The 24,439-nt window shown below is 33.7% G+C and overlaps 7 protein-coding genes and 1 long non-coding RNA gene across 60 annotated transcripts in view; 6 read left to right on the top strand and 2 right to left on the bottom strand.

The window, feature by feature from the left end:
• Positions 1 to 6,934, top strand: part of LOC126873985 (G1/S-specific cyclin-D2) — a 140,647-nt gene extending 133,713 nt beyond the window's left edge. For both annotated transcript variants that reach the window (XM_050635488.1, XM_050635489.1), the window contains one exon: positions 247 to 6,934. In XM_050635488.1, coding sequence (XP_050491445.1) covers positions 247 to 459 — 213 coding nt within the window. In that variant the 3' untranslated portion in view covers positions 460 to 6,934. The remainder of the gene's footprint in view (positions 1 to 246) is intronic.
• Positions 6,935 to 7,533: 599 nt separating this feature from the next.
• On the top strand, positions 7,534 to 11,610 carry LOC126873975 (calcium-independent phospholipase A2-gamma-like). 2 transcript variants are annotated; one of them, XM_050635457.1, is made up of 8 exons: positions 7,534 to 7,870; positions 8,311 to 8,707; positions 8,782 to 9,148; positions 9,224 to 9,436; positions 9,552 to 9,760; positions 9,868 to 10,066; positions 10,183 to 10,386; positions 10,480 to 11,610. In XM_050635457.1, the coding sequence occupies exons 1-8, from the start codon at positions 7,803 to 7,805 to the stop codon at positions 10,731 to 10,733; spliced, it is 1,911 nt and encodes a 636-aa protein (XP_050491414.1). In that variant the 5' UTR covers positions 7,534 to 7,802; the 3' UTR covers positions 10,734 to 11,610. The 2 variants fall into 2 exon arrangements, with proteins under 2 accessions (XP_050491414.1, XP_050491416.1); XM_050635459.1 differs by lacking the exon at positions 7,534 to 7,870 and adding an exon at positions 7,983 to 8,178.
• A 61-nt stretch (positions 11,611 to 11,671) lies between these two features.
• On the top strand, positions 11,672 to 12,582 carry LOC126873994 (60S ribosomal protein L29). Of its 2 annotated transcripts, none has more exons than XM_050635512.1 (4): positions 11,672 to 11,783; positions 12,012 to 12,066; positions 12,165 to 12,229; positions 12,408 to 12,582. In XM_050635512.1, exons 2-4 carry the CDS (start codon positions 12,030 to 12,032, stop codon positions 12,519 to 12,521), a joined length of 216 nt encoding a protein of 71 aa, XP_050491469.1. In that variant the 5' UTR covers positions 11,672 to 11,783; positions 12,012 to 12,029; the 3' UTR covers positions 12,522 to 12,582. The 2 variants fall into 2 exon arrangements, with proteins under 2 accessions (XP_050491469.1, XP_050491468.1); XM_050635511.1 differs by having other exon boundaries at positions 11,677 to 11,787.
• On the bottom strand, positions 12,569 to 14,701 carry LOC126873996 (uncharacterized). The gene is made up of 2 exons (XR_007692600.1): positions 14,624 to 14,701; positions 12,569 to 12,891 (listed from the first exon to the last, which is right to left on the bottom strand). It is a non-coding gene; the product is annotated as an uncharacterized LOC126873996 (long non-coding RNA).
• On the top strand, positions 13,118 to 14,205 carry LOC126873991 (phosphomevalonate kinase). The gene is made up of 4 exons (XM_050635506.1): positions 13,118 to 13,268; positions 13,371 to 13,576; positions 13,641 to 13,790; positions 13,890 to 14,205. Exons 1-4 carry the CDS (start codon positions 13,138 to 13,140, stop codon positions 14,009 to 14,011), a joined length of 609 nt encoding a protein of 202 aa, XP_050491463.1. The 5' UTR covers positions 13,118 to 13,137; the 3' UTR covers positions 14,012 to 14,205.
• On the top strand, positions 14,350 to 17,076 carry LOC126873978 (m7GpppN-mRNA hydrolase). Its single transcript, XM_050635466.1, has 5 exons — positions 14,350 to 14,580; positions 14,692 to 15,339; positions 15,552 to 15,690; positions 15,775 to 16,069; positions 16,153 to 17,076. Exons 1-5 carry the CDS (start codon positions 14,534 to 14,536, stop codon positions 16,404 to 16,406), a joined length of 1,383 nt encoding a protein of 460 aa, XP_050491423.1. The 5' UTR covers positions 14,350 to 14,533; the 3' UTR covers positions 16,407 to 17,076.
• LOC126873988 (uncharacterized) lies at positions 17,062 to 18,458 on the bottom strand. The gene is made up of 3 exons (XM_050635491.1): positions 18,146 to 18,458; positions 17,704 to 17,902; positions 17,062 to 17,528 (listed from the first exon to the last, which is right to left on the bottom strand). Exons 1-3 carry the CDS (start codon positions 18,246 to 18,248, stop codon positions 17,087 to 17,089), a joined length of 744 nt encoding a protein of 247 aa, XP_050491448.1. The 5' UTR covers positions 18,249 to 18,458; the 3' UTR covers positions 17,062 to 17,086.
• A 4,187-nt stretch (positions 18,459 to 22,645) lies between these two features.
• LOC126873960 (microtubule-associated protein futsch) overlaps positions 22,646 to 24,439 on the top strand; it is a 34,717-nt gene continuing 32,923 nt past the window's right edge. For 18 of the 50 annotated variants that reach the window (XM_050635374.1, XM_050635383.1, XM_050635396.1 and 15 more), the window contains exons 1-2: positions 22,648 to 23,242; positions 23,735 to 23,945. The gene's annotated coding sequence lies outside the window, so the exon portion shown is untranslated. Of the gene's footprint in view, positions 23,243 to 23,734; positions 23,946 to 24,439 lie in introns of all 50 variants that reach the window. The other 32 variants (XM_050635392.1, XM_050635368.1, XM_050635375.1 and 29 more) reach the window with 3 other exon arrangements.

A 24,439-nucleotide genomic window follows, 5' to 3' on the forward strand; every position in this document is an offset into this window, starting at 1 on the left:
GCCGTGCAACGAAATTCCCTAACGATTGCATAAATCGATCGCCTTCTTTCTAATTTCTAACAAGAATCGTAACAAGTATTACGTTCTGTAACTTATACTCATTATATTCCGCAAAATCTATCAATCTCGATTCCCAGGATAACCTGTCCGACCCGCTACGTTTCTCGGAATGCCCCTGATTGAAATATTAGAGCCGTATCTAAGAAGCCAATTATAAGACCGATCGATGTTTTCCTCTTCTTTCAGGACTACCTGCAAGGTTGCCTGGAGCAAATCGAAGAGATGGTATCTGAAGCAGTGGGTGCCGACGGTACCGGCGGGAACGGCCATCAGGTGACCGGATCATCTCTTTCGGGCACGTCGCAGAGGCCTCTGGGGGACGAGATAACCAGCCAGGAGAAGATCCTGGAACACGAGAAGGCGGGCACGCCGACCGATGTGAGGGACGTCCATTTTTGAGAGACGCCGCTGAGGGAAACTCTGGCCAGGGTGACTCTCTGCTGAGCCTAGAGGCCGAGGAGCGAGCGATGCCCAGCAGCGACGACGACAACGACAACGACGCTGAGGGACCCACGGCCACGAAGAGAATCAAGAGGGACGAGGCAAAGTTCGAGCCGAAGAACGCGCGAGAAAATTCTTGAAACGCAAAGAGTATACAACGCGCACAGGCGCGTGCGAAAGACACATAGATATATAAAACACGTTGTGTTTGCTCGACCGAATCGTCGTTTGGTTTCCCTTCGTCACCACTGTGAACGGAATCGTCTTTGAAGAAAGAGAGACAGATCTCGAAACGTGTTCGATATTTTAGTGTTCTGTACGGATTCTGTAGATTCATCGCGAAGATTCGTAAACCCAAACGCGGGACATCGAGGGACTAGGGACATTTTTCTTTTCTTTTTTAAACAGCCACTTCCCTTCGAACGCACGTTCGATTGTTCGCTGATCGTTGAGCGACTTGCGAGCGAAGGAGCGCTATCTTTCGTGGGCTCGACTGGCGGAGAGAGCACGCGATCGATGGAAAAACACGAAACAGTTTTAGTCGATCTATCTAGATAAAGCTATCGAGAATATACGTTATAGTTTTTACTCGGAGATCGAGCAACGATCAATGCCGAGGCGTTGTCCCAAAACGAATCGTAATTCCGCGTGCACAATTTATATATATATATATACACATATATATATAAAATATATATATATGTATATGTATATATATGTATGCATGTGTGTGTGTGCTCGCGTGTGTGTATGTATGTGTGTATACATATATGCGTATGTATATGCAGAGGGTCGGATAGCGAGCGCGAGGGTCCAAGGTCTCGATGGGCCCCCTTTGTTATTTAGTTGTACGCGTTTTTATTCGCGAATATCCGTGTGCATCCGATCGTTCAAGGCATCGGAATTGGTTTTGTTCTCAATTCATTGACAGAGACTACGTGTCGTCTCGTATCATGATCTAGAGTTTTCCGAGACTTTTTTCTTTTATTATTATAATACTTTTTTATTTTATTTTTTCTTTTGGGATGGAACGCCCTCTATTGGCGTTGCAGCATGGAACGTAGATCGATCGAAGATGCGGAACTTGAAAAAGTCTGAACTGTTTTTTATACTTCCGTTCGAGACAATGATTCGATAATTTAGCCCTTTGAAAGTTAGATTTCATTTTGCAGAAAGATGTTCGTCGGTGCAAGGAAAGGTAGCAAGTAAGAGTAAATCGTTTGACTAGGAATGTAAGTCGAATGTGAAATATTTGAGCGTCGTTTATTTAAGTATCGAATGTTATACAAAATAGAAGGAATCGCGAGACACGAGCGTGTACTCCATTCTCGCTTCGTTGTCTCTCCATTCCCCCCCCCCCCCCCTCCCCGCCCGAAACATTCACGTAATTATCATGCAATGTTCTTTCTGCATACGATATTGAAACGTTCGGCAACTTTCACGATAATGTCAGCTTTCGATCGGATTCGCTTCGCGTTAATTCGAGGCTGGAAAAGAAGAAAAGAAACTGATCTGCGAAAGGTTAATAACAGATCGACGAGTATCGGAGGAAAAAGGAACAAAAGTAAACTGCGTGTAATTTAAAACTCAACGGTTAAATCTTGTTAAAAGAAGAAAGAGACAAATGTATCGTTAAAAGAGAGACACTGAGATTACTCGAACGTGAGAAATAAAACGAATAAAAAGAATAAAACATGCGATTCTAGTAGCATCTTCGAGAGAGACCGAAATGTAGCAAGAGATAGGAAACGCTTCGACGATAATTTCGATGATGGTCGAAGGAGAACAGAGACCAGAAGTAGAATTAGAAAAGAGGAGACCGGAAGGCGTGCCGTTGAGGGAAGGCTATGCAATACGCTTTGTGCATCTATTTCGCAATAGAATTGTACACTTAACTTTTAGTAGCCGGACGACGAAGCTATCGCGCCAATTTCGTGTATCGTTTAGAAAATTAGAGAAAACCGTTAAAGAAAGAACAACAAAATGCGGACCGATTCTTTTCTATAAGGCTAGAAAGAAGAGGAAAGAAAAGCAAAAGAGGGGAGAGAAGAAATACAGAAAACAAGGAATAAAAAGTTCATATAGTCAAATCCAGTCATGTAGTGTTTTGTACATAGGTATACATACGAGAAAAGTTATATATATATATGTACACATTATATATACACGAGGTGTGTGCTTGCGCGCGAGTGAAGAGAGATAGTATGATACGAGAGAAAGGAGGAGGAGTACGAAGAAAGGGAAAACGTTGATCGCGCGTGCGAGTTTATTACAGCGAGATGTCGAATGGAATAGGGAAGCGTTTTAGAGTAGTAGATAGAAAAAGGAAAATATAGTTCCCTTTTGTTTTTTTGTATTTACGTTTACAATAATTGTTAATCCAAATGTGTTTTTTCCTTCCGGGAGCTGCGGCACAACCCGTCGCTTATTCCACTCGGTTCCTAAGATCGGTTGTGCCACGCCCGATGTGCATTTGTGAACGTTCGATGATGCGCGGTGTGTGGATGTATGGGTTATACGTGCGTGTACATGCGTGTGTGCCGAATTTTTCGTAAGCAGAAAAGAAAGAAAAAAAAAAAAGGAAAAAATGGGGAAGAAAAGCTTCAACGGCGTAACCAGAGGGTTTCGAAATTCCAAAAAAGATTTATAAATAACTTTTTACCGTCGAATCTGCTGGTATATGCATTTCAGATTACATCTTTTTAACTCTTTTTGATATATTAATATGTAAATACATATTATTATGCATATCATAAAGCTGATTTACGATGGCTTCTTGTAGCATGTATCGTATAACTATCACGCGCGATGCTATTCGTTCTATTAAAGAAAACATCGCAGAAATGACAAAATAGCGAATTAGTATGGAATTTCTACTGTCTGTGCACCAGACAGGCTAAAATAATTTCTGCTGATCCTTGAGTTTCTTTTTTTTTTTTTTTTTTTAAAGAACTTGATAAAAGGATGACTTTGATAGTTAAACCGAGTCAGTCTAACCTTTGCACGCTCGAAACCAGCACTCTGCATTTGGCTATTCTTCTCCCAAAACCGCGATTGTAAATATGTAGGAAAGCTATACGAGGCGTACTATTAAAAGTTAACACAGTAGTCCGTGTAAGATAGAGTGTCGAGTAACGTGGCAGTGCGATAGAATCGAGAAAGAGAAATTGGACGAGGAGTTTAAATACGAGTAGAATCGGACGTTTAAACGTTGTCTAATAATTGAACTATTTTGGTGCTGTGATTTTTATTCTGTGGGTTTGCTAGAAGTGCATGGAACCGCTGAATGAGATTTTATAGAAATTTCATTTATATATTATAGCGAATGTCTTTTTCGTGTTCGTTCGAGAAACAGGCATTTGGAAGAAAGATTCAAAGTACAAAATCAGAAGATGTAACACGTCTCAATTACTAATTAGGACAAGGTAGTCTAAATAAGAATTTGAATACTCGAAAACAATGAAATTTGATATCCGTGTATTTTATAAAGTCATCGATTGTTATTCGAAATGCGTAAAATTCTTAAAATTAGAACGATTAAAGGGAAATTTTCGAATTTAGGTCTTTGTACATAAATCACCCCTTTCCAAATTTGTAACTCCAAACCACAAAAAGAAAAAAAAAAGGAACAAAAGAAAGAAAAAGAAATACCAAAAAGAAAGATTCTCATCGCACAGATCCACAGCACCAGAAGTGTTGAACCTCAACTACTATCGTTCATCCAACGTATTTAACGTTATTATACGCATAAACTCCCTTTTAGAAGACAAAATATAAACGTTTAATCAATCTATCCTCCTTAATCTACGCTGTATGTACGTATAATTAGATTGCCAAGTAGTTGAAGCAGAATATTATCCGACGCAAAACCAAAACGATAAAAATAGAGAAAATAATATAAATCCCAATGTCTAATGTCGTGAAAATGGAAACAGCTCAAACGACAGTAGTTGAGGCTAGCGTCCAATGTTCATCGAAAAAGAAACAAAAAGGAAATAGTAAAAAGATAAATAATCTACGAACCCATTAGTACTTAAAATGCGTCGAGTAGAGTAAAGGAGAGAAAAAGAGGGGGAGACCAGAGTTCGGGGAACGCGAGTTCCTCTTCTTCCCTCGAACTTGAAAAATGAACGAAACGAACCTATCCTACGAAGAGAATAAAAAGAAGAACTTGCTAAGAGGAGAACAGGGCGGGAAGAGGTACACGCGTTTCGTCCGCTCTCAATGAAAATCAATCTGCGCATTCCGACTAAGAAGTAAGAAAACGATAAAGAAAAAAAAAAAAAAAACAGAACACAAGAAAATGGCAGAAATAGCCCAGTGCCACAGAACGAAACCTAGTTAGTAACATACTCTTCAAGTAACCAAATCCTAGTACAACGTAGAGAGAGATCGAATAATATAAAAGAGAAGAAAGAAAGAAAAAGCAAATGATATGCAGTCTGGTGTACGCATGGCTGACCTTTTTCATACTTGTACTACTAGCGTACGATAATGCGTTCTCTGTGCACGCACTTCTAACATATACATGTATCTGTATATATATCGTATACTATGTATCGTATATATACAAATAAATGTATATACGTATATGTACATATATATTTGTATATTTTAAACACGTATCATTGTGTACCTTGGAAGAATGGGATCATTGTCGAGAGACGGGGGAGGGACGCATCGGAGCTACATCGGGCAATTGTAAACCGAAAATGACGGTGCCTTGATGCAGGGTCCCAGATTTTCTTGTACGTTCGATCGAAATTCGAGGTTTGAAGAAATACTTCTTCAAAGTTTGCCTCTTTTTTTCGCCAATCGTCCATTCGAAATTTATTATATTATATTAGCTAGAAGTTAAAGTTCTTCGAGGAAATTTATAAATTTCGAAGGAATTCCGGAGGAAAACTAAGAACGTTACTTTGTTTAAATCCGTTTGTTAGAAACGTATAGAATCGTATTTAATTGTGGAATTTATCGTGGTGGTTCTTTTATGGACCTTTATTTTATTAATAGTATATTGGCTATATGCGTAGTAGGACATTACATATGTTTACATAGTCGTCTTCTAATTTGTCTTTTATTTCCTTTTTCGATTTGGGATCCGTGAAAATAGTTATTCGCATCGATTTTAAACGATCTTTTGTGAAGAAACTTTCTGTTTCGTTTTAAAGATCCCTGTATGTGTACGTGGCATTTAGATTGATTTATTAAAGTTCTTATAATATCGAATTTACTTACGTTAATTTTTCGAGATTCGTGTCTCTTGGTGTTTTACCATTATATTAGTTTTTTGATATAAATCTGCATCGACATTTATTTGCTTCATTTATACAATATTCTTCGTTATTTTGTTACATAATAACACTATGTATCGTGTAATTACGAATGGACGAATCCTAAAAAAGGGCAAATTATTAACAGTATAGATATAAGCATGTATAAAAATACGTAGTAAAATAATTTCCAAAAGCGAAGAAGAAAAACCGAAACGATGGTAAAGTAGTTGCACTTGTCATAAAATAGAACTGTTCGGAGATCTGTGATCCTAGGTTGCGAGCCTGTTCCTAAATCGCGTCTCGTTCCAGTCGAACAACCCCGTTATTCCGCCCCTGTTTTAGCTTAGTAAGAACACGACGAGCTTGCGACACTCTTTTCCTTCTTTAATATCACCGAACGAAAAATAATCTAGCGCCACAGAAATTCTTTAATTTGTTTCCTTCTTCCACGAATAATCGTGGAACACGCGAGAATCCGATTATGTTCTTTTCTTTTTTTCCTTCGTTCGATGCGAGTACAGAGTTTCGCTTCATTCAACGTCACGTGATTACGCTTCCTCTCAGCAATCCTAATCTTAGCCACGCTCCGCGTATATCAATAGACACGTTCGAAGCTCGTACCAAGAAGAGATTGAAGCTCAATTTTCCTCTTTAACGAGGATTCACTGCCAGATTCAACGGACGAAAATAATAGTGCACGCGCTCAATGACGAACTCGCATCGATCGCTATACATACTATTACATATGTTGTTTTCTCATTTCGTAGATTTCGTCGGTTGTTATCCCCGATTTTTTCGTTCGCAGTAAAGCAACGCAATAGACATACCACTGATATACCTCAGACACCGCATACACCGCTCGAAACAGCATGTGTAGCTTTTTTTTTTTTTTTTAAATCTCACTCACGGCGAAAGAGTGTGCAGAAGAATGAAAACAAAGAGTTATGAAAAATCAAGATGGATGTAACAATCACACTTATACGTTACTTTTTAAACCTAGCACGTAATAATATGATTTTTAATCGATAGGTGCGCGATTGGTTGTACCAGGCGAAAGTGAAAGCTTCGGTACGACAAACTTTGTACATATCCCACAGTGCGTAGTGTGACGCACACTCGAATGGAAAATAAAGTATTAATATTTTATACAGTCGTAAGACATGTCTTATTTATTGCTCGCTTCTTACTATCTTTACGTCGAGATGAAAAGATATTCTTTGGACGTCTTAGCACAGTTTGTACTAAGTAATAAACGAAAATATTCTAAAAATATATATTGTTTTAGAGCTGACGAATTCAAACTTTTAATATAATTCTATCATTCCATCATAAGAGCGCTACTGTCGTACGATTTAAAATAGTTATATTCCCTAGTTGCGATATTATGTTACTGCTTAAATAGTAGTTGAAAAGAAAAGTTAATAAACAATTCATTAATGAATTTTGTTATGAATTTGAAGAATAATAAAGCATGGAAGTTGAATAAACTTTATGGCTCACCGATGATAAACAAAAACAATGTCTAAATGCTTTCATTCATCGCTGTCCTCATCAATTGATCGCGGAATGCATTTCGCGTACAATTACCCAGACCTGTAACATAAACACTATTATGTTTACGTGCAAAGATCGTAAACAAAGATGTAAACAATATTGGTAACAAGCGGCACTTATCCTCGTCGGTGTATTGATATTGGAGAGTCAAGTTGGTACATGGTTATCAACAAATCTTATTGGTGGGCTGGTATCGGGCCATATTATTTACAAAACGAGCCCCTCTAACTGCGTCAACAGTTCTTTATATAAGTAGAATCAGCTATTGTCTATTTAGTATTTCAAGATGATTCGGTAAATGAACTCGTAATAACGAAGTGACATTAGTTAAAACTATTGCAGAAAAGGAAATCGGTATCAGCAATTTTTACGAATCGTTTTGCAAAATTTTCAGCAAATCGATAATCGCTAGTGTGATAAACTTTTATCATTCCCATATTCTCATCGTTCATACAACAAAACAAATCAAGAATGACACGAAATGTTATAACATATTATTACAGTGTGAAATATTATCAAAAGTTTCTCCTTTTGTCAAGGTAAACTATGGAACGTTAAGTTGTATTTCTTCGTTCAAGAATTATCATAACTAAAAAATTATCTTTCTAGTTCCTTTCCCAGTCTTAATTGTACCATTTTGTTATTTATATAACATGACGCACATGCGCTTGTGTTTGTGCTTTAATGTATAAAGTTAAATTAATAATAGTTGCACTTGTCCAATGAGTTTGCTTCGCAAAAATTCGTCATCTAATTTAAGCAATTACCAAATCATTTTGCATCATATTTTGTAGTGTGTACAACTTACTCACAAAAGTTAATTATTTTTATCATTTTATGAACAATCGTACGTAACATGAAAACATGTTGATTGATTACTTATTTATAATTATACTTACTTATTATATTTATTAATTATTTATACTTAATTGTTGCTCTCGCGATAAATACATAAATGTTTAATTCTTTGTACTTACAGACAGTTGACAGATAGTGCTACGGGTAAAGGTTATAGTGGAAGTGTTGATAAAAATAAATTATTAAATCGTTTACGTACTTTGTGGAAAATGAAAATGTCCATGCAAAATCACTCGAAGATTTTATCGCAATTGAAAGATTATTTAAACAAAGCTGGTTATGATAAAAATTTGCAAATTATCTTCTCCAAATATTGGTTAGATTTTCTACAAAGAGTAACATATTCACAAATAAATACTTTGAAGAAGTTGTCAGCACTTGAATTTTCAAAACATATGAAGAATAATAATGATTTAGGTACAAAACAAGGCGACATTAGTAAAATAGAAAAAGAGAAGGTAATACTGAATGTTCCAGAAGAAGAGACATTAACTACCAGCTCTGTTCAATGTAAAAAGGTAAGTGATATATTTTGGATAATATGCGACATACTCAAAGATCTTATTTTCCTTATATTCTACGATTCTTTTAGCAAATTCATGAAGATAATATACAAGAGAGTAAACTTCAAAACAAAGCAGTATCACAAATTATTTCTGAGTTTCTTGGTGCACTGATATTTAATTCTGTACAAAGTAAAACAGCCAGATTAGTTGTACCACCAAAGTGGAAAGTAAATATTCACAAAGATATACCAAAACACAGTATTGCGTCTAGAACAAATCATGTCTTGAATAGTATAATAACTGCTGAATCAACTGCTTCACGTTGGAGAAGGATCGAAGATTTATTAGCACACATTGATCAATATCCAGAAGCTAGACATTATGCGATTAAAGGAGGAGCGATAAGAGTATTGCTTAAAACTAGACGAAAGGTTAAAGATGAACAAACAAAAGGTATACGATGATTTAAAGACATTATCTTGTTAAATATACGAGGAAGAGTATCCTGAATGCTTTTAAACTTCACAGCATCTATTAGAGAAGCATTAGCAGTATTGGGTTATACTGAACCCTTGCCTGGCAGAGGTATTAGAATTCTTTCCATTGATGGTGGGGGTGTGCGTGGAGTATTAGTTATAGAAATGTTAAAAAAACTTGAGCAATTGACAGGCAAGAAAACTCATGAACTGTTTGATTACATATGTGGTGTGAGTACAGGAGCTATTCTTGCTGCTGCTTTAGGTATGTATATAGTATGCTTGTTTGATTACAATAATCATCAACATCTATTTTTAAAATTTAATGTTATTTACCATTTGTCATTTTACATATAGTTTACTAATAATATTGTCTACAGGTGGACATAAACGAAAATCGTTGTTTCAAATATCTGAATTATACAAGGAACTAAGTACTAAAGTGTTTACTCAAAGTGCAATAAAAGGTACGAGTAATTTGGTATGGAGCCATGGATATTATGATACAGCGCTCTGGGAAAAATTACTGCAACAGAATATAGGAGACAAAGTTCTTATAAAAACAGTTCATGACCCTGCTGGTCCAAAAGTATGTGTGTTATTTCTTATTTATAAACAAAATATTGCATTATTTTATTGAGAATTGTTGAAAGTAAAAAATCTTCCATCTATGATACAATAGCTATTTTTTTTTAGTTTTCAGCTATATCTGCTGTTGTAAACCAAGAACGTGTAATGGCCTATGTATTCAGAAATTATACTTTACCTCATAAAGTCGAAAGTTTATATCTAGGATCTCACAAACATAGATTGTGGGAAGCTATTAGAGCATCTGCAGCAGCGCCTAGTTATTTTGAAGAATTTAAATGTGGTGGATACCTTCATCAGGATGGAGGTACATATCAATGTATTTCATAATCATTGAAGATTTCAAACCTAACCCTAACCCTAACCCTAACCATATAAAACAAGACTGACAGTGAAGTGTTCAAATACTCTAATTTTATGCAGGTATACTGGTAAACAATCCATGTGCAGTCGCATTACATGAAGCTAAAGAATTATGGCCAAATAATCCAATTCATTGTGTGGTTTCATTCGGAACTGGTCGCACGCCAAATCAAATTTGTGACAACAGCAAAGCGACAGAAATAGCGATTTCAAGTTGGAAAGACAAGTTTTATAAAATTTTGGATAGCGCGACAGATACCGAAGGTATTAATTTGCATAATAACTTCTAACATATTTATTTTACTATTTGAATTGAACATATACTTACACGTCAATAACGTTTAATATACCGTGTAGCTGTGCATATTATGTTGAACGATCTGCTGCCTGAAAACGTCTACTTCCGATTCAATCCATATTTAACGGAGATGTTGTCGATGGTAGAAATACGTCCTGAGAAAATCAATCAACTAGAACAAGATGCAAGAATGTATATACGTAGAAATGAAGAAAAGTTTCAAAAAGCTGCTGAAGTTTTATTACAGAAGAGAAAACTCCAACAAAAAGTCATGGATTGGATTACATTACAAAGAAAAGTTTCAGGTCTATGAATTATTCTATCTCATAATTTATTCAAGCATTTCATAACTTATAAAGATATGTACATGTTACGTAAATACTAAGTACGAATTTTATATTAATCGGGCTTACAGACTTTTATGAGAAAAGTTTGTTTGAAACAAATTAGTAACTAGATATGTGATGTAATTATTATTAATTCTAACATTTATTTAAAGCGTTAATATAACGAAACAAACATATTACATTTATTTATATTTGTTTTTGTAAATATTATATTGAAAATAATTTTGTGTAAAAAGTAACGATTTAGTTAACATATCAATGAACATGTACATACATGTGACCTCTGAGACATATGCACACATATTCACATGCATCAATAAAAGATGGTCATTAAATGACAAAGTACAAAGCATCATAAATAAATATATAATATTTATTTTAGCAGGACTGTTTACTATTGTACTTAGTGTAATTATATATTAATACACCAGTGACTTTTTTATTTTAATATTGTATTTCATAAATGATAACATTATTTTACTGTTTAGTATACATATATTTTAGCATACGTGCGCTTGTTTAGAGAATTGAAGCATTAAATAACTGTAAATAACAAAGTGATATATAATATAAAATGTTATAAACCGCTGTGCCGCTAGTCCTAATGCTAGTCTGTGTTTTTTCACATAAGTAGTGAATATATTAATATGAAAATATATCTGTATAAAATAGAAAATGATCATGCGTATAAAATGTTTTATAATGTTTAAATGTTACTTGTTTCAAAGAACACTTTAAAGTATTACAATTCAGCTTTAACTAAGCCATTGTCAACTTCGTTAAAAAAATGTTATGTACTATAAAGATATTAAAATAACTAAATATATTTAATATTATTATGTTTCTCATTTATCGTTTTTGAAGACCGTCTGTTATTAAATTGAACTTTAAAGAAAGAAGGAAAAGAAATAGCGCAAGAGAAATATGTATATTTGGCGCTAGTGTCGTTCTCACACTACGAATCTGTCTCTTTTCACTTTAGACTTCCGCTTTCAAGCACGCGTGGAAGAACTCCCGTAGGTTTGTTATAAATTTATTATATCTAAATCATCTTCTATGTAAATGACATAACTATGTTATTATATTATTTTTTACAATTGAGTAAAAATACTTTGTATTAATTTCTCATAGTCTTTTTTCCCAATTCATGACAGAATATAATCCTATTTTCAAAGAAACTCTTAACCTCAAAGGTTGTTTATGACATTTTATGTTGTAACTGATTAAAGCTATTATTTTTCTAGATTGATTAACAGAGAAAAATGGCAAAATCCAAGAATCATACCAATCATAATCAAAGTAAGTGTAAATAATTATGAAGCATGAAAAGTGAAATTCATTTATCTTAAAATGTAAAATAGGAAATGTAACATTACCTGGTTCTTTCTGGTTTGTAGATCGTAAAGCTCATCGTAATGGTATCAAAAAACCAAAACGTTACAGACATGAATCTACGCTTGGTGTAAGATTTAAATTTATTAAATAATAATAACAGTTTTTTCTTTTTTAATCATAAACAGAATCTCTAATTGCTTGTTCTGTTATCAAGAAATTCCTCTTGTGATTTTAAGATTTGTTTTATCGGTAACATCGTTTATATTAATCAAAATATAACTTCATGACATTTGACATTTTTTTAGATGGATTTAAAATTCTTGAGAAACCAACGCTTTGCGAAGAAGCACAATTTAAAACCCAAAGAACAATTGAAGAGGGCAGAGAAACGTAAGGCTCTTCGTGAAGCTAAAAAATAACTTTCCTGTATATATATATGATTTTATAGTAATAAAAAAAATTTAAAAACTATTAAACAAACATATTTTATAATTCTCTGACTCGTAACTAATATACAGATAGATCCTAAATTCTATATAGTTGCGTGCGTCATTTAAAGCTTAAAGAACACAACGATTCCATCAGTCAATCTTCCAAGCTCTTCAATTAATACACTCCATTAATAATAAGTTCCCCACTGTCTTTTTATATAATTCAAGCGAGCATTATACTCGCAGAGATTGCACCTTTTTGAAAATGTCCATTTGAATTTAACCTTTTGCACTCAAAGATTTTTTGCTATTGTTCTTTTTTTTTTCGGATGTGCACTTTGATTTTGTGTTATACTTCCTAGAATTTAAATAAGTTTATCTATAAGTATGTTAATTTCTCATTTCGTATCAGAAGTTAGAAGTATTTGGGTGTTTAATAGAAGAAATCAGAAACATATTTGTTGTGTCAATAAGCATTGTGCATTTGTAATAAATATATGTAAGTTTATTTATATAAAGTAATAAATTTTGATATTTTGAACGAACAATTATGCGATCTTTTAATATTCAAATTTATACTTAAGTGAAGTAGTGCGATTTCAATATGGCGACTGACAATATTCCCGATGATCGTGAAATAAGCCATAAAGGAACATTCAAACCACAAATAATTTTATTATTCAGTGGTAAAAGAAAATCTGGGAAAGATTATATTACAAATGCTTTGCACGAAAGGTGATTAGCTTCTAGTCATAATAAAATAACTCAGAACAATATGATTGTGATAATAATAATAATATGTTAATTTAACATGTTGAATGATCTATTTGTTAATAGAATTGGACATGATAAGAGTGAAATTATAAGACTGTCTGGACCAATTAAGTTTCACTGGGCTAAATCTCTTGGTCTGGATATCGATCAACTTTTAGGAGATGGAAAATACAAAGAAAATTATCGCCTTGAAATGGCAAAATGGGGAGAAAACATCAGGAACAAAGATTATGGCTATTTTTGTCGTGCAGCTCTAGAAATGTATAACGGTACGAAATAATTTTATATTAAAAATTAATATTTTATACAATATCATGTGCCAATTTGTTTTAGCATATAGCAAACCTATATGGATAGTAAGTGATACAAGAAGAAAAACTGATATACAATGGTTTATGGAAAATTTTAAAAATATATGTAAAATAATTCGCATTGAATCAGATGATTCAATTAGAAACAAACGTGGCTGGATGTTTACCCCAGGTAAGTAACAAAAATTAATTGTTGAACGAAACAATGGAAGTTTGATTATGATTATATTTGCATGTACTTATATTATTAACTATAAAGTATACTTTACAGGTATTGATGATTCAGAAACTGAATGTAATTTGGATGATGTAGATATATGGGATTTGAAAGTGATAAATAATAATGAGAGCATAGAATATATATTAGAGCAAATATTAAAACTAATTAATTAGTGAACCATATCACAAATGTATAAATTAACATTATGTACACATACCTATATATATATGTATGTATGCATATACACTTGTAAAAAATGAATCTTTTTAAGTGATTTACAAAAAATAAAAGAGCAATACAAATTAATTGTATTCTTAGACGAGTTTGAAAATTAAATTGTAATTAAATAAATGTTGTTACGAATGGATATTCGAAATATTATTTATCATTAAACTTGTTAAATATTATATATTTGATTCTCAAATTTTGCGGATCATGTTCGCGTAATTTTGTAAACATGTTTTTATACGACCGTGGTATAGGAATGTCCAGAAAGGAGGTTAGATGGCATCATAGAGCGAATCAATTGAAAAAGAGAATGGAATGGTATAAAGTATAAATGAACTCGATTGAGGTAGTTTATGTTAACGTTTGAAGTGTGATTATATACGATGATTGTGTGTGTACTTTGCGATTACAAAGTTTTATTATAAAAGAAAATATTGAAATTTCCTTTTGTATGATTAATTCCTGAAATGGTGGATCATTCAATACCATCCGACATACTCGACGATTTAAGCAGGTTAATTTTTACACTTAATTCTCAAAAAACATTTTTTTCATACCATTATTTAACTTCGTTCACATTGTTTCATCCTGTATTGAAAGTATTTTGGGATTTTGATATTTTCAGTCGATTTATTATCAACGTACCTGAAGAAGAGAGGAAAGATTTAGTTCGAATATGTTTTCAAATCGAATTAGCTCATTGGTTTTATTTGGATTTTTATTGTACAGATGAAAATCCAAAGTTGAGACCATGTAGCATGAGAGAATTTGCCACGCATATTTTTTTTCATATACCGTTTCTAAAACCTCATGTAGCTAACATAGATAGTATTCTTGAACAATGGCGTGATTATAAACAAAATGTTCCAACCTTTGGAGCGATTGTATTGAACGAAGATTTAACTAAAGTGTTACTTGTTCAAAGTTATTGGGCAAAAAGTAGTTGGAGTTTTCCTAAAGGCAAAGTTAATGAGGATGAAGATCCATCTCGTTGTGCTGTTCGAGAAGTTTTGGAAGAAACTGGTTTTGATATTTCAAATTTAATAGATGAAAATGAATACATTGAATCGGTAATAAATGAGCAATTGGTAAGATTGTACATAATATGTGGTGTACAAAAAGATACGAAATTTCAACCAAAAACAAGGAAAGAAATAAAAAATGTAGAATGGTTCTCTCTTGCTGATTTACCTAATAACAAGAAAGATATGACCCCAAAAGTAAAAACAGGAGTTGGTCCAAATGCATTTTTCATGGTTATTCCTTTTGTAAGGTAATAAATTATTTCAAAAGCCTAAAAGATAAAAGTTATTTTGACATGATGTATACATTATTATCTACTATCCTTTATATCATGATGTCATGTCCTTGTTCATATATACAACATTGTTAAAAAAGCAATTAGTTTAGATGTTAGAAAAGAATAAGAAGTATAATGAAGATGTGCTTCAAAAATTCTATTTTGCTATTATAATTTTTAAATAGGAGAATGAGACGTTGGATACAAGAGAAACATTTACGTGAGAAAAATGCAAACACTATACGAAGACACAGACACAAATCTCTGGGTGACGTTGACACTGCTCCAAAGAATAAACGGCAATTACTTCCTCATTCTGTTCAGGTAATTGAACTATCTGTTGCTTAATCGCCTATTTCTGTTAATGTCTTTGAAAATAATTTTAATGTAACTGTAAATTATTTCTAGAACGATATTCCGAGCTTCAAAGACGTTAAAAACTTTCGACAATGTAATACTTCACCAGCAAGGAATCGACGTAGCGCACATGATTGTAAAAATGTAAAAACAGCAGCGATCAAACGTAATCTATTCGGGGATCAGAATGAAGATGAAACGTCAGCCATACTCGCCAAACAATTAACCGAGAGTCCACAAAATCAACAATCATATTCATTTTTAATGGATCCAGCTATCCAGTCTGTAAAATGCAATGAATTTAGTTATAAAGCTCAAGCTAAAGTTCTAACTATGGAATCGAAAGGTTTGGTGCTTAATACTGTAATTAGCGCTAGTTGTAAGCTTAAGAGATTGTGTAATATAATGAAGAATTTTATTGATTTACAGATCAAATATCCAGAGAATTTCGGAATGCAGAATTTCCCGATGGAAATTTAAAATCTTTATTATTTGGCAAAGCAGCAAATAAATTGCAAGCAGATTTAAAAACTATACCTTCTCCGTTTGTGCTAATGAATCACGACGCATCGCGTTTCTTCCCAATAGATCATGTAAAAGCCCAAAACCATTCTATGGAATATTATTCAATGACTTGGGCAAACTTTAAATTTGACAAACAAGCAATACTTGATTGTTTATAAAATTATTTTAAAATGATTTTAGAAGACATAGTCATACTCAGCAGGGTTATATCGCGATGGTTGTACATTTTTTGTGCATACATTTTTAGAATATTTATATAAGTTTAAATGATGATAGAGTGTACAAAGATTTATAATTAAATATGATTTTAAACATTTGTTTGAGATCACAAATGTTTCTCAGCATATTGGTTTTGGTGTTCAAACGATCTTGTCAGATATTATAACAGAGTACAAGGTATATACATCACTAGTTTTTAGTTATTAGATATTTAAGGACTTTTTTTGTTATTATATATCCAGCCTACTACTATAATGAAATGCAACAGAATATTAAATAAAAGTACGATAAAAATACGCTTAGATATGTGATGAAATCAACGAAATAATATACATATACATGTGTTTACTTTCACTTGATAGGTACTTATTTTTTATGTAATAAAATATCTTGTATATTTCGCTTTAATTTAAATTAGTAAATTATGAAACGATCTCTGAAAGATCAACAGAGGGTATTTAATTTTTTTTATTTTATAACTAGATTGTTTCACCATAGTTGAGTATTTATATGTACACGTGTTGAACGTATGTTTAATAAGAGAGATATCTAAATCAAACTTAAAAACTGTTCTTATATAAATAAAATAAAATCTACGTTTAAAACGGATATATATTTATCATACTTTCTTCAAAGATATAAAAAAGGCTAAAAGAAATATCATAACAGGGATAACAAAATACATCGTTTTTTTCACAAGGACAGTGCTTGTACCTTCTATACTTCTTATAATCTCATTATTTAATGCAAACACCGTTTTACTTTCTTCAATAAGTTTATTTTTTGTATCTTCGTCCAACGTTTCTGCGATATTATTCATAGTATCGCGCATATTTCGTTTAAGTTCATAAATATTACTGCTTCCAAAGTCTGTAATATTGTTAACAATCGTTCGAGATCCTCTAAATGGCCAAATTTTTTGCATAACCTGTCTTTTTTTGCGCAAAATAATCCCACCACTTAGAAGACCCATGTACAGATGATAAATGTATGCAATCAGTAAAATGGGTTCCGTATTTTCGATTTCTTTTAAATGGTTCAAATATTTGGTAACACTATCCCTGGAAAAGATATTAAATATACACCAAATTTTAGATCGAGGATCTATCGATTTTGTCAATGATTCACGAATGCCTTTAAATATTTTCAGCGACCGATAGTAAATTAATTACATATTAATCTTTTTTGAAAGTACGTATGTACGTAGAAATATAAAAATAGTACAAAAGAATTTACCTAGGACTGTAATTTTTTGTCCATTCTTTCCCCAAATAAAATTCAAGATCATGTTCAAACGCCTCGGTACGACGAAGTTCGTCCTGTAAAAGTGATCCTACTTTTGTATGTTTGCACCTGATCATAGCAAGTTCCAAATATCGAAAAATTTCATAGAAAACCAGAAGACCATCAGCCCATACAGAATCCTCAAGAATACCTATTTAAAATCAGTGATATTTGTCATTTTTAATTTGATATCATTTGATTTTAAGTTTTATGTAATCTATCATTAGTTTATTGCACAATGATCTTAGAATAAATATCCATTGCATTGCTTAATAGAATTCATATAAGATTTATTGTTATATTATATTATATTACATGTCATTTCTATTAACCTATATGAAAAAATGAAAATTTAAATTTCACTGATACGTTAATTAAAAAGATTGTGCTTTACCAAACGCTAATTTTGCATTTACTAATGCGTCACTAATTGAATGAATTTCTCTAGTGGCTTTCTGCATTTTTTTACAAAATGTCTCTTTATCTTTGCTTGTCATTTTCGTGAGATCTATATGACTTTGTCACGGTACAGGAAAATGGATACAAATCTATCGTGCCATTTTATTCTTAATTCGTTCGTATTTAAGACGCTGTACAATTATAATATTATTAAATAATTAAAAACACTATTTCACGTCTAACATTTACACAACACACGAACAGTACGACTAGTGTACAATCATATGATTGCACTAGCTGAAACTTACGGTCAAGCACAAGATGGCACTGTGTTCGTCGAAAAAGAAGAGGAAAACGCTATAGAACTATTAATCATTTGATATATTGATTACTTAGAAAAGATTGTTCAAAATTTTAAGTCCCTGTAGAATATTTTTCAATCGTTGGTAACATGAAAAAGATTTATGACAATTTCCAAATGCACAATATATTTAATTTTTGTCTCTGTAATAAATCATTTGAAATTGATTGAGGAGATGTATGTTTTTCTTTCTTTTTGTTTAATTCGTTTAATTGTATTTGCTTTGGTAATTTTTAATTTCCCGTGTTTGCTCTATTTCGTTTGTTAACTGTTCAGCACAGGTAACATTATATTATCATCATCGTGGAGATTATGAAAGAGAAATTTATTTCAATAAAATGCGGGTATTCAGTATTTTACAATCGTTTTTTCATGTTTGTGCCTTTCTCCTAGTTCATTATGTATATCTGGTAAATTATTGGTATGTTTATACTTTTATTATATGTTATATGCTTCAGTGTTGCTAAACGGAACATTTATGGAAAGAAAAGGAAAATGTAAAACGGGAGAAGAATGAGAATATTAGTATGTAGTTTTTATAGAAGTAGTAACTTATCTCTATATGAAAGACAATAAATTTGTCAAATAGGAAATGAAGCAAGTGGACGATTAAAAATGTTATGATGGCACAAGCGTACTGTTTGCAGTAGTTGGCAGTTTTCTCTGCAGATACGTGGATTTTCTATGGCATTGGTATACGCTCTGTGTATATTGTAAGTGGCTGCGGTATTCGGCTAGTCAGATCGATGAGACGCCGTCGTCGTGGCGCCTCGTGAACGCCCTGCCCTGCTGTCTTGGCTAAACTTGCGCTTTTGGGATCACTTATCTTTCTCATATATTTTTATATAATATTGACAGACATTGCTAAACAATGATAATTACCTTTTGTAAACCGTCCAACACTTTTGGATAACGAGAACGAAGCCAGTTATGTAATTCTGCTAATTACTAGTCGCTAATCTTCAATCAGCATATGAAAAATGTAATTATAATTGTATCGGAGAGTATAAAGAAAGCGTCGTAATATCTTAATGGCAGTAAGTTGGCACCTTTGTTTGATTTAAGCAGAACGCAAGAAGTAGGAAGTTAAAGTAGGAATCTATTAATGTTTCTTATGCAGACGATACAAGAGGTAGACGTGCTTTATCGCAGGAGAAAAATTTGAAATCTTTAAAAGGAGGCCATCGACGTTATAGCTGCTGAATATACCGCGTTACAGACTGTAATGTAGAAGATGCCAAGTGTAAAATAATTCGAACGATGTAATAATGATGCTGATGCAAATGCTAAGGTACCTGCAATTAATAAGCACAAGCGCACGTATATATATCTTCGTATTACTGAACGGTTTCTGAACGGAGCAGATTAGTGGTTTAATACGCTTCGCCAGGTTTTTAGTCACGGACTCTTTAATTAGTATTTTAATTACTGTAGAATCGAGTAGAAATTTTACGTATGCATCTCAATACGCGATGGTACTTTCAAACGTACGTTCTTTACTTTTTCGTTATTCTGCCCCACTAAATTGCTCATTCTTTGATACATATGTTCGGATTGAATTGCATTTGTAGTCGAATATATCATTAAACACTTTCATTTAGAAAATTTTTTTAGATATTATGTTTGTTAAATACGAACGGTTTGAAGAGTGCAAGGTGAAATGATTTTAATTGATTTACATATATCTATGTCGTTAGAGTAGATATCGTAAATTGAATCGTATCTACGTTTCATGCGCGTCGAAACGTCACATGTGTCGTCGCGATGTCTCGCGTGTGAACGCATTTACCTACGTCACTGACATGGTGGGACGTAGAATAAGTGCGGAACGTAGGGCGCATCGTCATTACGACAAGAGACAGTATCCGACTTGAAGAGATGCTATATTTTGGTTTCTGATATTCTCAACACGGTTAGTAAGGGATGCCGCTCAATACTAGCGCCGCGCACTATGGCCAGCACTGTAAAACTTCTGACTTGTACCCTGATCACGTTCGAATTCTATTCGAAATTATATTTTGACATGAAAATAGCATGAAAATTAGGGACAGTTAATGAGAAGAGAAAATAACAATGTTCTACTATTACTTTGAAATACTAAATATATCACATATAATTCTTCTTAATAACACATTGTGCAACTATTTTTTTTACAAATGGAATATACACGTTATATTTTATATTTATGTATAGGTGCATGTGTACGCGTATATATATATATACTTTTTATAGTTATATATTCAGTAATGTGAGGAAACAAAGAATAGTAAGAAATTAATAGATAAATATTTCTTAACTAAAACCAGAAAGAGAAAAATTTGAATAGATAGAAAGGATATAGATAATTATGAAATACTGATGTTTTTGAAAAAATTGGAAGAGAAATATACCATCAATCGGGTACGATATTTCATAGATACAGGGTTGAAGATTGTGAGATGCAATGCGGCAATCGAAGACGGCCAACGAATCGATATATCGACCGTGCGATCAACAAACATTTTAATTGATGACATTATTTCTTTTCTTTACGATCCTCCTCGTTTTAGTAGATTCAAAATTACTGAACAATAAATATAAATAATTATTCATCTGCAAACCAATAAAATTATAAATATTATCAAATAATTATATATGTTTCAATTATTAGGAAATTTACGAATTTTTAAAAGTTTGGCAACCAAATAAATTTAACTGACCAAATAACAGAGGTCACATCTGCAGTTGTAGCTATATGCATTCATATACGTATATGTCTGTAGCGGCTTCATTACGTAATTGATAATACAACTGCTCGTAAAATATTTCTTATTTTTAAAAATATATTTTTGGGGGCTTTATCTGAATGTTCAATCGAGCATTTTTCCATTTTATATCGAAACCATTATTTGTCCCATCCACGGAAGTCTGCTACTTTTTTCGATAAAAAATTAATAGAAAATGGAAATAAATGTACATATGTAGTGAAGGAATTTTAAGTATTTTAAGCTCTATGTTTTGTTCGAAAAAGGAATCGAGAAAAAAGTTAGAGAAAGGTATTAGTGATATAGAATGGACGACGAAGTAAAGCGATAAGAATTACGGGAACAGATCCTCCCTGCAGTGCGACAAATAGTATACCTACATATGTGGCCCACTCATCAGACGTGACATGTTATAGTTATTTTGGCATCATTATATGTTTGTTTTAGAGAATAATAAGTATAAATTACGGTCATACATAGTAATTACATGCTGGTGAAGATGTGCCAATTTCACACATGCAGTATCTAGTTTAATTTGAATATCTTCTAACAAGAATAAAGGTCAATATTATGCCTAAACTTGCGTGAGACTTAAAGTGTGGTAACAATAATTTCCCACTGATAATTTGAGGAAGTAATACATTCAAAAACCTCAATACATGTCAACATTTTAAAGAATAAAATACGAACTCTGAATATTCATGGTACTTCTAATCATCGTTACTCATTTTAACAAGCGTTTCGACGTAATTATTGCCACGAACGTAAATAACGAATGAGAAACGGTTCCTTAATTTCCCACGGCATGCCGGCCGGCGCAATGGCAGACATATGTATCGCGTGCTTCTTAGCCAGTCATTATTTTACCACGTAACATTTTCCCTTAAATAACCGCACCCGGTACTGCAGAGTATGACCAACGTTGACCTCCAAGTCTCGGTGATACTTTCCCAGTTTTCTCTGTTTTCCGGTGCCGGAGTCCTTTCCCTCGGTACCGGCATTTTCCGACGTCGTGCCGGCCGGCTTGCCGGTCGTGTCAGTCAGTCACACACATACAGATATACACATATGGCCACACACACGTGCAAACGTGTAACTAAAGTGGTACGATGTCGTACCCCTGGCTATTCGAGTATGTAATACAAAGTCTGTGCATGTATATAGCATGGTCCCCGTTATACACCTAAATGGGCCTACATTGCGACGTTTCCGATGCCGTGGAGATGTTGTGTCCGTGTGTATGTCGGTGAAAACCGAATGACTAGACGTTACGGGCAGTCTGAACTGCGCGAACCTAAAGCAACCGAGCCAGTGCGCATCGCTAGTGGGGATACCGGAACGATCCTTGGAGAGGGGGTGTCTTTGCATGGTAGCGGCAAAGGGTATCGCAGTCTGTTAGAGAGCCGGCAGCCCGCAACGCGAGAGTTGCTGCCGAGTCAATTCGAGTTTGAAATATCGTTTGATTGAAACAGACAGAGAGAAGAGACATTTCGTGAATTCGTAGTAAAGAAACTCGGAAACGACGGAATCGTTGTTAACCCCGTCCCTAGATAAAGAAGGGACAGGCATCATCTCGTATTCGTTCCGATCTACGTTTAGTGTCGCTGTGTCCTACAACGGTTCTCTCACGCCACCCTCTTTGCCACCGTATTCGCGAACTACTCGGTCTCCTGTCGCTCTCCATTTGCCCCTCTTTTGCTAACCTATCTCTCCCTTTCTCTTTTCTCTATCTCTTTCTTTCTATCTTTCTCTCTCTTTCTCTCTCTATATCTCTCGGTCTTTAAACGCAACATCGAATACGAAAGAAACGGAGAAATTAAAGCGTTCACACGAAGAAGTAGCCTGTTAAGATAACAGACTGTTTTCGATTGCTTCTCTGACGGATATTATTCACGTTGTTTTCTACGTGGAAAGAATACCGTTCCTGGATTGTACATATATCGAAAGATCGAACAATTAAAACTGGATAATCGTGTCACGTAACGAGGTAAGCTGGTAAAACATATTATTAGAAGATTCTCGGTGTGAGCGTTAATTAATTGATAAACGAGAACGGTAGGGATTTGAATTTCACGAAACTTTTAATAACATTCTGGTGAACTATGTATAGATTTTATCGGCCGGCTAGGTGGATTGCGGGAGGGGTTGTTACTAAGGGGTAGACTGCAGTGCCGATACTCGCTTGTCCGGTTGACACTCTTATACCAATGTCGCGGTGTAAAGTGTTGTATATCGTGCGGGGAATGACAACATGACACGAGGTGTTTTATTTTTTTCTTTATTTTTTTCTACCAAATGTATTAATAACGACAAATGAAAAATGTTATCATTTTTATCACTACTCACCGGATTTTTAAGTCCAGTCCGTGATTTTCCGAATTTACAGCCTCTTATTATTTCTCGCAATTTTTCGATGAAATAGAATTTTTTTTATTAAAATTCATCATTAAGAATAGGTGTTTAATGCCCTGTTTTGTAGTTAGCTAGCCCGAATTTGGATCAATGATCTAATGTTGTACGGAGAAGCTCGGATCCTGCGCATTCGGCGATAGGACATAGCCCTACCGCTTTTCAGGAAAAGGGTCGTGCAAATCCTGCGCAATACTTAACGCCAACACTGTCCGCATGAAATTGCGGTGTGACGACGCGGTGACCTTTTCATAAAATCTCTTCGAAATTTTGTTGCCTCGGTAAGATTTCGTTCTAAAATGTGCATTCACGTTTGCACGAATCTCGATGGATATCTCGATCGCATTTTTATTCTCTTTCTTCTCGCGTAGTGAAATAATTCGTGTTAAATGAAAAAAAATCTTTAAAGTGATCATACTTTGCGTGAAAACATTTTTATTAGCATGCTCATGTTTCGACTGTATATAATTGGGGATACAGGTAGAAGTAAAATCATCGTAAGAATCGAATATATAAAGAGGGACAAATTGCAACCTTGCAGTTACCTGGCAACGATCAATTTGACATTTTCTTTTTTTTTTTTTCATTTAAAGCTTTTTACGTTTGTATATATACATCGTATACGAAATGCACGTATGGTGTTAAACTGGCGATCATCAATCATCGTATAGCTGCCAAACATAAAAGTAGTATAACAGTAGTATGGGTCAGCTCTAGTATGATGTCATATATCGGATGTCATCATATCTGACAACTGTTAGCGAAAGCGACAGCC

The sequence above is a fragment of the Bombus huntii genome, chromosome 15 (genome assembly GCF_024542735.1).
Source record: "Bombus huntii isolate Logan2020A chromosome 15, iyBomHunt1.1, whole genome shotgun sequence".
NCBI lineage: Eukaryota > Metazoa > Arthropoda > Insecta > Hymenoptera > Apidae > Bombus > Bombus huntii.